Genomic DNA, 14356 nt, shown 5'->3' with positions numbered 1-14356 from the left:
AATGTCTGTAAAAATTTTACCAATCAATTGATTATTTCTATGTAATATTTTGTGGTTTGTTCTGGAATAGCATTGAGTTTTATGCAGAAAAAGTTATTTCCATGAGAAAAATCCTTTTCTAGTTGTCTTTGCAATTACATTATAAAGGCTGTGATATTTGCTGTATGTTGGGTTGTCTATATAACATTACAAATTATAGTTTAATGTAAAAATAATATAAATTAGCATCTTTAACTGCAGCTACATAGAAAAAATATAATTTAAAGATGAAAAAATATCAAACTGCTTCAATTAAACTGAAATTATAGCATAATTGTAGCCTTTTTTTTTTCAAATTGACCCGGCCACCAAAATTTTTAATAAACTTTTACTTTATACTATTAATTATGCACTGTAATGTGAGTCGATTTTTTTAAATACTATCAATTACTATGAAAAACAAGCCAATATAAAAAATACCTTTTATTATATCATACATAGTTTATTTACAACACATTTTCTTATAAGAAATGTTGCAAAGATTATTTCAAAAATCATCAAAAAACGAATCAGCATCCAGCCCTTCAAATATATCTTCCGTAATTTTCTTTTCTTCCGCGTTATTTGCTTTTACAGCAATCTGACTACAGCTCTGTGAAGAGTTCGTTACACTAGCACTGAAAGTTCGTTTTTCTTTGTTCAAATTAGAAATTTTGTTTTCTTTATTAAAACTGGTTGCCTTAAAGTTAAATTTCGGTTTTTTAGCTGGTGTCATGTTTCCATTACTTCTAATATTACTGTTGCTTAACGTTTTAGAAAAAGTATTAATATTTTGGGGGGATTTGTATGATTTGGGCTGAGAGGAAAAGTTTGAGCAAGTTTTTGTTAAAAGAGACGTACTCGGTAGGGGAGCTTCAAGTTGTTTATTATTAAATGAATTTGCTTTATTATTATCAAAATTCTTGTTAAAATCATCCAGAAATACTCCCAAGGCTTCGTCACTAATTTCAATTTCCCTTTTATAATCGCTTATCTCTTTTATATTTTTAATTATATCATTAACCGAAAGATCTTGAAGATTAATTATTTTTATTTGTTCTGGACTTATTGGACTTTCCGAAAAAATGTTATCATCCAATTTTTCATGGAGTGTGGACTGTTTTTCGCTATTATTTTCGTGGTATATTCTGATCAAATTTTTAACAGTTACATTCAATATATATGAGGTACCAGTAGGTACGACACTAAACTGTTTAATAATGATAACCGAACCAACTGCTAACTCTGCAACATATTCTTTATACAAGTCGTAATCAATTGTAGCCTGGATTTCACCTACAAAAAGAAATATGAAATTAAACTTTTTTCGACATTTATTCAGCAGTGTTATCCTTAATTACCAGTCTTATCCCTTAATGTGACTGTTGGTACTGGGGATTTTATATTCAAACTCTGAATTAATGCAGCTAAAAATGGGGCCTTCTGATTTACTAACTGATTATTCACAGCTTTACTTTTTATCCATTCAATGTTATATTTCTCAGGTAAAATATATTCACTATCAATTTTTTCATGTTCTAAATCTTCTAGCATTCTCTTCCAAAGTTTATCATCAAAACTTAATTCACAACATTGAGAAACTAGCATTGGCTACAAAGAAGTAATTCAACAAAGTATTTATTTTGATAAAGGAATGATAATTTGTTAACAAACCTCCTCTGTATTTTGCACATTTTTAAAGTAGAAGTCGTCATCGATCCTCTTTGTGAAGTTGTTTTTGTCCATTTGTTCAGGTAACAGACCTGCTGGTCCTGGAAACTTTCTCTGTACCACTTTCTTTACAGTATTCTTATGTACATATGAACTTGAAGATGGCTCATTGTAACATATTATTGGACTTAATCGATCACTATTATCAACACAATCAAATTTAACACTTGTTCTTTCTATGCTTTGGAATTGATCATAAACATCATTTTTTATGTTTTGAAACTTATTAGAAATAGTGGTATTTTCCTTCGGTTTTTTAGCAGGTCGTAAAAAATGGTCAATTTGGATTGTATTTCCCTGTTTTTCGATGATTTTCTCTTCTTCACAGGGTCGTTTTTGAACTGTTTTGTTGGAAACAACACTGGGCATGTTGTCAAAAACTGCATCTATCGCCTCCTTAATTATGAGTAATAAGTGATGATATCACACAAATAAAAATTAATGTGGCTACTTACATCATCAAATTCAAAATCACTATCATCAAACATTTTACGTATACTTTTTCTTTAATTTCTTTACATTTGTTTACTTTTAATATAACCTTTAAATTAGACAACTATTTGTGAGGTTAGGTAGACTTCTGATCTGACAGATAAATTGTACCTAAAGTCGCAGTAGACGATAGACCGTTAATCTTTGGATAATGAAAATTAATTAAAGGTAACTTTTTAGAAGATAACGAAGACTATTTAGTAGGAAAATGTATATAGTTTGTTAGTAGGAGCACTCATTTTAATTTTTGATAACAATTAAAATATCTTTATATTGAGATACTTTAGCCACTAGTGAGGAAGGTTAAACTACAAATAGGCGCGAAAATTTAAATGGGTGTATAACTCTTTCATACAAACAATTTTCTAGTTTAAACTTCTTTTTTAATTTCATTCTCATTTATAAAAAATATGCGGACAGTGTTTTTAATAGATTTTATTCTTTTTTTATTTCATTTACAACATTTTCTATCTCCTATTCTAAAGTGAACATAATGAAAATGCTATATTTTTTGAAACAAGTTCTTGCATGTTATAATTACACCATAAACACTATGAAAAGAAAACAAATTGCTGTTTTTGTAAGTTACATTTATATATTACACAAATAATACTAAATACCTAATATAATATGATATTGTGTAGCTGTGCTAAATATTTAAAAAAACAAAGAACCCATAAACATTTTTATATGTATTTCCCTTATACATGGTCGTTACAAAAGGAAAAAGTAGTCATTATTAAGATAAAGTCAATTAAATTACTGCTGTGATTTATTTAATCTTTTTGTGAAGCAGCACTCTTGATTAGTGATCAAAGTCACTACCATACACATTTTCATCAGAGTATGCAATGTATAAGAAGAAATCTTCTTCATGGTGTTCCTATCAATTCAATTAAAAAAAAATAAATAAATAACATGTAATCGGTTATCACCACCAAAGCATCATTTTTTTATTTTTTACCTGGTAGAGGGAACCCATGGTTGCAGATGTGGGAGGAATCACGTTGTTAACAAAGAAGAATAAAGCATCTTCAGGTCTCAAATGAATTCTTTTTCTAATTAAGAAATAGAACTGACCTACAGTCAAATCGGAGGGTACCAAGTATTTTTTCTTGTCTAAATCGCCAATTCTTGCCTTTGGAGCTTTTTCAACTATAACCTAGGGGACAATAATAGTAAAATGTTAATAAATTAGATTAATATTCAATTTCGCAATATTTAGAAATTTTACGCCCCATAAAAGGACAGGTACTTGAACTGTTTAATAGCGCACAAAAGATTTATTTATAAACGAAACGGTGGAAATTAATATATAATTGAATCTTAAACATAAAAGCAGATAGCAGATAAACTAAAACGTTATAATATTTTACCAAAGTCCTACGAAATTAATAATTTTTAAATACAAACAATAAACAATAACCTTGGAAGTAGATCACGTCAAAAAAATTGCAAAATGTCAAAACGTAATTCGTAGTTAAAAATAGTTAAACAAAATTCACTTAATCAGGATAACAAGCTCATGAAATGAACAAAATTTTATACGTTTAATTAACACAAAAGATGACAAATTATTTTCTTTGTCTAGAATCGCAAAAACAATGACTGTTAGGTATGCAAATGTTGAATACTTACTGGGACCCTGTCAGGATATTTACGTCTGATTTTTTCCCCTTCGGCTTTCCTCTTCTCAAAGGAATGCTCTTCTTTATATTGGAACTTCATTATTAAAAAATCACAAAAATTTATTCGTCAAAATGCGAGTTAAAAGTGAATCCGTTTTATTTTCAGCAGTACGATTTCTTATGTTGACACAAACAATCGATGACTTTTAAACACACTACGTTAGTTTCTTTATTACTGTATTCATGGCCATCACTGTTACTTCAATTTAAAAATCATAATAAAACTAAGAATATTTGAAATGTAATGGAAAAATTCAATTTAATTTTTAATCAATTCCTTTGCATTTTTCTTTAAAAGAAAACAAATAATAATTTTTAGTTAAATGAAATATTTGCTTTTGACTTTAGTAGTTGCACAAGCATGTATCAACCAATTAGATCATCGCGTGGGAATATGAATTAATTGATTAATTTAAATTGTTACTAAATTAATTTTGTTTCTTGTTAAATTTATTACTAGTTTATGAAACAAATATATCATACCTTTATTTTATTAATTAAAAAATTGTTGTAACAGTCAATCCATAATTTATTATAAGTTATTATAACAGTTATTTGTTTGCTTTGGTTTATTTTTTAGTTTTCAAAAGAAAAAAGTANGGTCAGAGCTTTTTTTTTATTTGGAAATATAAACTAGTGGCTAAATAATTTATTTACTAAAAGTTCGAGATTCAGGGTCAAGTTTATCTATGGTCAAGTTTGACATTTTTCATAAAAGTGTGGTTATTTGTTTTGTTCTTTGAAATTTTTTTTAGATTTACCGTTGTTTTTGTTACTAAAAGTGTATTAATTATTTTGTGAAGCATGTCAAGTGAAAGAAAGGTCCTTTTTGTTTGTTTAGGTGAGTTTAATTAAATCCAATTACCAAGTCTCCTATTTTTTAGTCTTTTAAAAGGTAATATATGTCGCTCCCCAATCGCCGAAGCGGTTTTTTGTAATTTAATAGAAAAGAATGATGTTAAAGACAAATGGGCAGTTGATAGTGCTGCTATAGGTTCCTGGCATGTGGGTAAATCTCCTGACCGAAGGGCTTTAACTGTGCTTCAAAAATACCAAATTAAATATAATGGTCGTGCTAGACAGGTACTTTTTCTCCTTTTATCAAGTGTTTTATAGAAATTCATATCATTGCAAGTGATTTTTGTCTCTTAAAGGTAGCTGTAAATGATTACCATGAGTATGATTTTATATTTGGAATGGATGATGAAAACATAGATGATTTGAAAAGAAGAGCTCCAAACAATCCTAAGGCTCAAATTCTCTTGTTAGGAGACTTTCATCCTGAAGGGGATAGAATTATTCGAGACCCTTACTATGTAAGTGAATATAATCTTTGAGTATTACTTGCAAATTATTTATTTGTAAATATATTTTAGGATTCTGATATAAAGGGATTTGAAAAATGTTATGAGCAATGTGTAAGGTGTTGTGAAGAATTTTTAAAACAATATTCCTAATGGTTTGTTACTTTAATTAATTAAATATTAATTTAAGATAATCTATTTATTACATCAACTTGAAAACCCTCCATACTTATTAGTTAATTCAAACATACATTTATGAGCACAAGGGGTTGGAATCATTGGGTAAACAAAATTGATTAAGCCATGTATCCCATGTGTTATTGAAATAAATTGGGTTTGATCTGGGATCGATATATTTTGCAGGTTGAGGAACAACTTGCTCCCAATATTTCTCTATTTTCAGTTTCATTTCGTTTACAAGATCTTCTTGTTGATCTTTTATGTCGATTTTTTCGCAAGGGTCGTTAAACAAATCAAATAAGCAAAATGAACTGCAATTAATGTTAGGTTTTTCTGAATCAATCCTACACCGTGACAAATCCAATTGTGATCTTGTTTGTAAAATCATATTATCATCTAGGGCAGCATCAGATACCTTTTTTAAGGTTTGATGGACTTTACTTTCGAAAATTTCAGTTATGTTGTACTCAGGGTTTTCTTCTAATCGTCCTGCTTCACCGTAGTAGCTATTGTAGTTTGATGTTCCTTTAAAAAGAATTAATATTTTTTAATGAACGAGAACAAGGTGATGGATTTTTAACAAAAATCAGTACCCACCGTTAAATAGCTTGTACTGCCCTTTTCTGTCAATGTATGCTGCTGCTCTAGTCCTGTCGTTAATGCCCACGAGCATTTCAGTTCGTGTTCCGGGTGCATTTTTTGATATCATGTCCCACTGGTTTATACCATCGATTATGCCCAAATCCGATATATGTCCACCTATAAGCGTTACACAATTTTATTGTATATTAGTTCGATTATCTTAAGTATATTTATTTACCTGCTGCTGCGTAAAATGTAGGCATTATATCCGATATGTGAAAGAGGTCATTGTTTATTACGTTTTTGTTCAATTGTGAGCCCCAAAGGACAGCTGTTCCCCTCACGCCCCCTTCGTAATAGGACATTTTTATCTAAAAATTCCAAAGTTTATTTTAGTTTTGTTTAATTCGTTAAATTAGTGTTTACCCCACGCAGTGGCCAGTTTGAGCCCTGATTTGCGTATTGCCCCACCGTCGGTGCTCCGTTGTCCGATAAGAATAAAATCAAAGTGTCATTTAAAATGCTTTTCTCTGCAAGTGCTGCAAGTATTTCTCCAACCGATTTATCCAATTCTTCAGTAGCTCCTTTAAGAGTATTTTAAATTTTTGAATAAGGTATTTTTAGAGTGGAGCACCCTGTATGCTTTATTACCTGCATAATTACGCCGCTCCTGGTTTCTGATATAATTGAATTTTTCGTTTGTTTCAGTAAGATTCTTTACTTCGACTTTTGAATCGGGTCCCGTATGTGGAGCCAAATGGGAAACTATTAGAAACATGGGCACGCTAGTATCATGACCTTTGATAAATTCAATCGCTTTGTTAGTAAACAGTTCTGTCGCATATTGACCCCGGTATTCCCGAGCTACACGAAAATTATCTCGCAAATCGAAGCCGTTAATATTTGCCTGTAAGTTAAAAAATAATACTTTTGGCTAAGAAAATTTTCGTCCTTTGTGTACTTACGTCTGTGTAATAAGTCATGTAGTCAAAAAAACTGACATAGCCGTTCCAGTAGCCGAAAAATTTATCGAACCCCCGTCTGGTAGGGGTGACCGACTTGTAGTGGTGCCCCAAATGCCATTTCCCAACCAAATAATTCGCATAGCCCAACGCTTTTAGTTTCTGAGGTAAAGTAGTTACATTTATTGGTAGAGAAATATTTTCGCCGACACTTATGGGTTCACGGCCTAAACCTTAGAAAGTTTTTGTGTGTTAAATTTTGCTTTTCCAAACCAAAAAAATGATAAATTACCTGTGCGAGTTGGGTAATTTCCCGTCAGTAACGCAGCCCTTGAGGGGGTGCACGCTTGTTGTGTGTAAAATCGGTTGAGAATTATGCCATTATAAGCAAGTGCGTCTATATTTGGAGTTGGAATTTGATTAGCCCCATGGAAACTCACATCATTCCATCCCTTAAATTTTTCTCTTTTTCATTTTTTTTTTTCATATATAATATTAATTAATTATTTTTACGTAATATAATTTGTAGTTCGTTTCACGTAAAAAAGTTATTTTCATTAGAAAGTATCTCTAACTTTCTTTGTAGTTACACTATCAGTTCTAAAATTTGCTGTATGTTGGGTTGTCTATATATTACATTACCAATTACGGTTTAATTGATTGCAAAGAGAAAAATTTAGATCAGCATCCCTAAGTGCGTCTACATTGAAAAAAAATAATATAAAAATGAGAAATATTAAATTTCACATTCACTACAATATCAAAAATAATTGGAAATTATTAGCTTTATTTATTGTTTTTGTTTAATTTGTACATAAAAAAAAGTAAATTAGCAGTCCAAATTAGGTAAAAATAATTTTGATAGAAACTGTTACTTTCTTACCATATCATCTGCCATGATAATAACAAAGTTTGGTTTTCCATATAAAGTTTGAATTTCAAATGAAAATAAAAACAATAACACAGAGCACAGCATTTTAATCGGTCTTATTGTAAAGTGTAATAATTAAACTGTACCTATTTGTAGATGAAAAAGAGTTTCTCTAAATCTATTTTTCATTTGATAAACTAAAAGCGATAAGGAAAACATGAAACTTATCTGACAACGCTAATTGAATTAGTTAATATTGTTGCTTTCGTCACTTTATCCACTTCACAAATTATATTTAAATTTTATTGAAATTAGAGTAGTACTCTCAAATTTTTAAATAAATGGGTGTCAGAAACGAAGTAGTAAAGTGAACGCACCCATAAACAATCCGCATTGCATTATGGGAACTGGCAAGTAAACTTAACCCTAAGTTTGTGACGTTATTTAAACGCATTCGTTAGTTACCTTTTAATATTCTATTTACAGTGAATCTAATCTTAAAACTGCAAGAACTGTTAAGGAAGTTTGTAGACAGATTTTTTAATTGAAAATAATATGGACACCGATTTGTATGATGAATTTGGTAACTATGTCGGGCCCGAATTGGACAGCGAAGAGGAAGAGGAAGACGAACAAGAACAAGCAGCTGATGATGAAGAACACCAAGATTATGATGTAAGTAATATTTATCTATATGATTAATAGGTATGAGGATTTTTATTTGTCTATTAGGACGAACAAATGGATGACAGTGAAGTCCAGCCAATGGCTGTTGTTTTACATGAAGATAAACAGTATTATCCATCGGCCCTACAAGTGTACGGCCCAGATGTGGAGACTATAGTACAGGAAGAAGATGCACAACCCTTGGATGTACCTTTAGTGGAGCCAGTTAAAAAGAAAAAATTCCAGCTGAAGGAACAAGATCTGCCTGAAACAATTTACAACATGGAGTACGTAAAATAGTGATTTTTATGAAGTTAATGTGAGCTACATAAATATGTTTTTGTAGATACCTTGCTGATATGATGGACAATACAGCATTAATTCGTAATGTGGCCCTTATAGGTCATTTACACCATGGAAAGACCACTTTTGTTGACTGTCTTATTAGGCAAACACATCCAGGTTATCAGGATTATGAAGAGAAAAATTTGAGGTACACAGATACATTGTTCACTGAACAGGAAAGAGGAGTCTCTATTAAATCCATTCCCGTTACATTACTTCTGCAAGATGTGAAAAACAAGAATTATTTAATGAATATTTTTGATACACCAGGTAAGTGATAAATCTAATTTAAAATATGATTGCACATATTATTTTTAATAAATTTTAGGTCATGTTAACTTTTCTGATGAAGTCACTGCGTCTATAAGGCTGTGTGATGGTGTGGTACTCTTTGTTGATGCAGCAGAGGGTGTTATGCTCAATACTGAGAGGCTGCTGAAACATGCAGTGCAGGAAAGAATGCAAATCACCCTTTGCATAAATAAAATTGACCGACTCATGTTGGAATTGAAATTACCCCCTCAGGATGCCTATTATAAATTGCGACATATTGTAGAAGAAATAAATGGACTTCTAAAGTTAATCATTTTTTTTTTTTGTAATATTAATTGTATTATTACTTCCTGATATTTTTTAGTTTATATTCTGATGAGGAAAACCCCATAATATTGTCTCCTGTTCTGGGAAATGTGTGCTTTGCCAGTGCTCAATACGGTATATGTTTCACCCTAAAGTCTTTTGCCAGCGTTTACAAGCAATATTACTCAGATATCAACGTGGAAGAGTTTGCTAAACGTCTTTGGGGTGATATTTATTTCAATGAAAAAACGTAAGTGTGTTAACTATTAGAACCACGAAATACTACTAACATTTTAATATGTTTTTCTTTGCCTCCTGTGAGTTTTAGAATAATTGTTTAAGGGGTCGAAAATTTCATTTTCAGACGAAAGTTTACAAAAAAGGCGCCTCACAATTCTCCTCAGCGCAGTTTTGTCGAATTTATATTGGAACCTTTGTATAAAATCTTCGCCCAAGTCGTTGGCGACGTGGATTCCACTTTGCCTGATGTGCTCGACGAACTTGGAATTAAATTGACAAAAAACGAATTAAAATTAAACATTCGACCCCTGCTTAGATTGGTTTGCAATAAATTTCTTGGAGATTTTGCTGGTAAATTTATTAAAGACACTTTATATTATGATTTACTCTATACAATTATTTCTGTAATAGGTTTTGTGAATATGTGCGTAGAACACATAAGATCACCAGTGGACAATGCCAAGCATAAAATGGGGCACATTTTTACCGGTCCTACAACGAGCCAATATTACGATGACATGGCCAATTGCGACCAAGAAGGAAAACTAATGGTGCGAATCATAATTTTCGTAATCCATTGTGAAATTAATTCGTTCTTATTTATTTTTACAGGTCCACAGTTCGAAAATGTACCCCACTGAAGACTGTACGTTCTTCCAAGTACTAGGAAGGGTTATGAGTGGGACCCTTCATGCTGGGCAGGACGTCAGGGTTCTGGGAGAAAATTATTCGTTGCAGGACGAAGAAGACTCGAGGGTGCTCACGGTCGGGCGACTTTGGATTTATGAAGCGAGGTAAAATTATATTAATTAATTCATTAATTTTTTTATTTAATTAACCAAAATATTAATCTTCTTTAATTTAGGTACAAGGTGGAGTTAAATAGAGTTCCTGCAGGCAATTGGGTCCTTATTGAAGGCATAGATCAATCGATTGTAAAGACATCAACCATTGCAGATTTGACAATTAATGAGGATTTATACATCTTTCGTCCTTTGAAATTTAACACTCAAAGTATCATTAAAATTGCAGGTATGCTGTATATATTTTTATTATCTTTTTATATATGTAATATGACATTTATGTTACAGTGGAACCAGTGAATCCATCAGAATTACCGAAAATGTTGGACGGTTTACGTAAAGTCAACAAGTCCTACCCTTTGGTAACTACAAAGGTAGAAGAGTCGGGAGAACATGTAATTCTGGGCACAGGAGAGCTTTATCTGGACTGCGTGATGCATGACCTGAGGAAAATGTATTCAGAAATAGATATTAAAGGTAAAGCAATATTTGAAACATTTATTTAATTACTAGATTTTACTTTTAAACTTTCCAAAAATCGCTTTAATATAAATTCATTACTAATGTACTACAAATTGAATACTTTGTCTTCTTTGTCACATAATTGCAATTTAATAAATAATTAGTTTGTTTTAATTACATATTTTTTGCGATTATTATTAAACGTTTTACTTTGTTTTTATAGTTGCCGATCCCGTTGTGGCTTTTTGCGAGACAGTTGTAGAGACTTCAAGTTTAAAGTGCTTCGCTGAGACTCCCAACAAAAAGAACAAACTAACGATGATTGCGGAGCCTTTGGAAAAGGGTTTGGCTGAAGACATCGAGAACGAAAACGTTCAGATAACGTGGAACAAGAAGAAGCTTGGCGAATTTTTCCAAACCAAGTATGACTGGGATCTTTTGGCTGCTAGAAGTATATGGGCATTTGGTCCAGATAATACAGGTAGTCTATGGACAAATTTTTATTAATTTACTTAATTTCTATTTATGTCTTCATTTATTTTGTAAATTTATTAATTATGCTCTAGGCCCCAATATTCTTGTGGATGATACGCTTCCTTCTGAGGTTGACAAAGGTCTTCTCAATTCGGTGAAAGATTCGATAGTGCAGGGCTTCCAATGGGGTACTAGAGAGGGACCATTGTGCGAAGAACCCATAAGAAACACGAAGTTTAAAATTCTGGACGCCGTCATTGCCAACGAGCCTTTACATAGAGGAGGAGGTAATTAATCATTTATTATTATTAAACAACGGAATGACAATTAATTTTCTATGCATTTTTTAGGTCAGATCATTCCAACAGCCCGACGTGTTGTGTATTCTGCATTCCTAATGGCTACACCACGTCTTATGGAGCCCTATTTGTTCGTGGAGGTGCAGGCCCCGGCCGATTGCGTGTCAGCTGTGTACACTGTACTGGCAAAACGAAGGTAAGCGTGAATATAAATGAATATTTTACTCGGTTTTGATCATTGGAGCTTTTAAACGGTAATAGTCACACCTTCAAATGCAAAAAAACTAGGACTCTTTTACGTTTTTAAGCCTTTAAAAAAATTGAAAAAGTAATAGCCGCCCTCGGCATTGAAGGGTGCATGTATGCATATGCTATATAAGCTTAGAAATCCAATTTTTAAAACATATTCGTTATCAAACTTTAACTAAGATTATTATAGGCATTTTGTTTAATTTTTTATTTAAGGCATTCATCTTAGGATGCACGTCCAATTCATTTATTAAGATCTTATATATACTGAAAAATTCAGTTGTTTGATTCAATCGAACATCAGACCTTAATTTAATATACTACATCAAAAAATGGTTTCCTTTTTCCTCTTATGTTTTATTTTCATGCTTTAGAGGTCACGTCACGCAGGATGCACCCGTTCCTGGATCTCCTTTGTACACAATTAAAGCCTTTATCCCCGCTATTGACAGTTTTGGATTTGAAACCGATTTAAGGACACACACACAGGGCCAAGCCTTTTGTCTCTCTGTTTTCCATCATTGGCAGGTAAACAAATAAGACCATATTTCTTATTCGTTCTAATTATACTTTATTTTTTAAATTGTCTTTTAAAACATGTTATAGTATTTTATTTCGTATTTTAATTAGATTGTTCCTGGAGATCCACTGGACAAGTCCATTGTTATCAGACCTTTGGAGCCCCAGCCGGCAACCCATTTGGCCCGTGAATTTATGATCAAGACCCGCAGGAGAAAAGGACTCAGCCAGGACGTTTCAATTAATAAATTCTTCGATGATCCTATGTTATTAGAATTAGCAAGACAAGATGTAATGTTAAACTACCCCTTATTGTAATACAAAACAATTTTTTTTTATTGTGAAAATAGTATTTTTTTTGTACAATTTTCATGAAAAACTCTCCAATTCAACCACACTTTACCACCCCAATAACTCATTCGTTATTTAATATATAGACTTTAGTATTTGTAGTAGAAAACTAATTTTATACGATTTTATTATAAAGTGATAGGTGTACAATGTTTGAACATACCTTATGTTTATTCTACTCGATGGTAAATTTTATATCTATTGTTTCTCTTTTTATCATGTCTATGATCACAGTGACGCTACTTTTACCAACATATCTATGCAATGTGTCAACCTATTCTTGTCTGTGGTGTCAACTGACCTACTAAGTATATCTCTTATCTATGAAATCAGCTCGTCCATCGCCATTTTGGAATTGTGCTCATTTACCGTCCTGTTTCCAGGTGCATTTTTACATTAAATCATATCTTATTTACGAAATAATATAACTAATTCGACTTGTATTGTTCTTTTTTTATAGATTGAGCAGTGAATGAAAGCGTATTGAAGATTATTTCGTTACTACAGGAATATCGACAAATGGGATGGTGTGCAATGATGCCGTTCTTGCTGCACTTCCTTAGTTTTTGTCTTCTTTATCTTGAAACATTCTATGACTTTTTAAGGTAAGAATGTATTCCGTAATTTAAATTGCTTGAAATTAAAAGGTAGTTACTGATTGCCGATGTTTCATCAATGTGTAAGTTTCTTTTATTATAATTATGTTCATTTGTCATTAACTACTTTAACTTTCTGTTTTCTAAGCAGGCTTAATTGTATTATGGTTGATTGTTGTTTTAATGTAACATGTTTTTTCACAGGAACATTATAACAAGCTGTAGGCCTCTATATTGTGGAGCACAGATTGTAGCAGTCATTTTTATCCCAGAATGAACAGAGCAATGAAGATACTATTCTCATCTTCACCTTTCAACATTATGTAACTGATTTTCAACGGATGAATGCGAGAAACTGGAGATTTATTTGAACTTTACTGAAAGGACAGATCTTCTGCTGTGATATTCATCCTGGATTTGATTTGCTTTTCACTGCAGTCTGCAGTTAGTTAAGGTGAATATGTTTGATATTATAATTAATTTCAGTTGCTCTTTATTAATCTGTTACCACCGTATCTGTTTCAGATCGACGAGGGAGAAGACAAAGAAGATCCTGTAGTTAAAATACTTTTGTATCTTGCATGTTCTACTAGACACAATTAGAATTAATTTTTTATTTTGCATGGTTTTTGTAGTTTATTTTATTTGAAGTAATTGTTGATTGTAGATGTTTTTATTTTTTTTTATGTAGTAGTAGTGTAGTAGTAGAAATAACACGTTTAGTAGTTGTAGTATAGTCTAACCTTGCTTACCTCTTCGCTTAGCTTACTGCATATTCTTCCTAATTTGCTTTGCATTTACCCTACGAGTTCTACATGATTCAACGTTTCGTTATCGTGTGTGTTTCTTCTCACCCTTGTGGAATTAGGGAGGGCCTCCCCGAACGACTTCCCTTGGGCTTAGCTATTTAGTTGATCTTAAAAGTGTCTTATACACTTTTCGCGA

General features: G+C 31.8%; 5 protein-coding genes and 1 long non-coding RNA gene across 6 annotated transcripts; 3 read left to right on the top strand and 3 right to left on the bottom strand.

Moving 5' to 3' along the window:
- Positions 1-447: 447 nt before the first annotated feature.
- Positions 448-2342, bottom strand: LOC108744746. The gene is made up of 4 exons (XM_018480656.2): positions 2205-2342; positions 1693-2145; positions 1380-1629; positions 448-1314 (listed from the first exon to the last, which is right to left on the bottom strand). Exons 1-4 carry the CDS (start codon positions 2235-2237, stop codon positions 527-529), a joined length of 1524 nt encoding a protein of 507 aa, XP_018336158.1. The 5' UTR covers positions 2238-2342; the 3' UTR covers positions 448-526.
- A 474-nt stretch (positions 2343-2816) lies between these two features.
- On the bottom strand, positions 2817-4107 carry LOC112905633 (gamma-aminobutyric acid receptor-associated protein). Its single transcript, XM_025978425.1, has 3 exons — positions 3880-4107; positions 3206-3403; positions 2817-3124 (listed from the first exon to the last, which is right to left on the bottom strand). The coding sequence occupies exons 1-3, from the start codon at positions 3967-3969 to the stop codon at positions 3047-3049; spliced, it is 366 nt and encodes a 121-aa protein (XP_025834210.1). The 5' UTR covers positions 3970-4107; the 3' UTR covers positions 2817-3046.
- Positions 4108-4632: 525 nt separating this feature from the next.
- LOC108744736 (low molecular weight phosphotyrosine protein phosphatase 1-like) lies at positions 4633-6790 on the top strand. Its single transcript, XM_025978424.1, has 5 exons — positions 4633-4770; positions 4825-5012; positions 5084-5245; positions 5306-5388; positions 6704-6790. Exons 1-4 carry the CDS (start codon positions 4734-4736, stop codon positions 5384-5386), a joined length of 468 nt encoding a protein of 155 aa, XP_025834209.1. The 5' UTR covers positions 4633-4733; the 3' UTR covers positions 5387-5388; positions 6704-6790.
- LOC112905632 (arylsulfatase B-like) lies at positions 5418-8075 on the bottom strand. Its single transcript, XM_025978423.1, has 8 exons — positions 7841-8075; positions 7250-7409; positions 6961-7190; positions 6647-6902; positions 6422-6579; positions 6234-6366; positions 6011-6172; positions 5418-5938 (listed from the first exon to the last, which is right to left on the bottom strand). Exons 1-8 carry the CDS (start codon positions 7931-7933, stop codon positions 5487-5489), a joined length of 1644 nt encoding a protein of 547 aa, XP_025834208.1. The 5' UTR covers positions 7934-8075; the 3' UTR covers positions 5418-5486.
- On the top strand, positions 6820-12802 carry LOC108732670 (116 kDa U5 small nuclear ribonucleoprotein component). The gene is made up of 16 exons (XM_025978422.1): positions 6820-6904; positions 8315-8503; positions 8561-8781; positions 8841-9109; positions 9168-9417; positions 9477-9668; positions 9783-10009; positions 10070-10209; positions 10271-10452; positions 10524-10690; positions 10750-10938; positions 11147-11404; positions 11490-11684; positions 11748-11892; positions 12320-12473; positions 12576-12802. The coding sequence occupies exons 2-16, from the start codon at positions 8384-8386 to the stop codon at positions 12780-12782; spliced, it is 2916 nt and encodes a 971-aa protein (XP_025834207.1). The 5' UTR covers positions 6820-6904; positions 8315-8383; the 3' UTR covers positions 12783-12802.
- A 291-nt stretch (positions 12803-13093) lies between these two features.
- On the top strand, positions 13094-14082 carry LOC112905636. Its single transcript, XR_003231918.1, has 3 exons — positions 13094-13198; positions 13276-13420; positions 13616-14082. It is a non-coding gene; the product is annotated as an uncharacterized LOC112905636 (long non-coding RNA).
- Positions 14083-14356: the final 274 nt, after the last annotated feature.

The sequence above is a fragment of the Agrilus planipennis genome, unplaced genomic scaffold, assembly GCF_000699045.2.
Source record: "Agrilus planipennis isolate EAB-ADULT unplaced genomic scaffold, Apla_2.0 scaffold6, whole genome shotgun sequence".
NCBI lineage: Eukaryota > Metazoa > Arthropoda > Insecta > Coleoptera > Buprestidae > Agrilus > Agrilus planipennis.
Note: the sequence above shows the minus strand (reverse complement) of the source record. Positions and strands in the feature narration are given on the sequence as shown.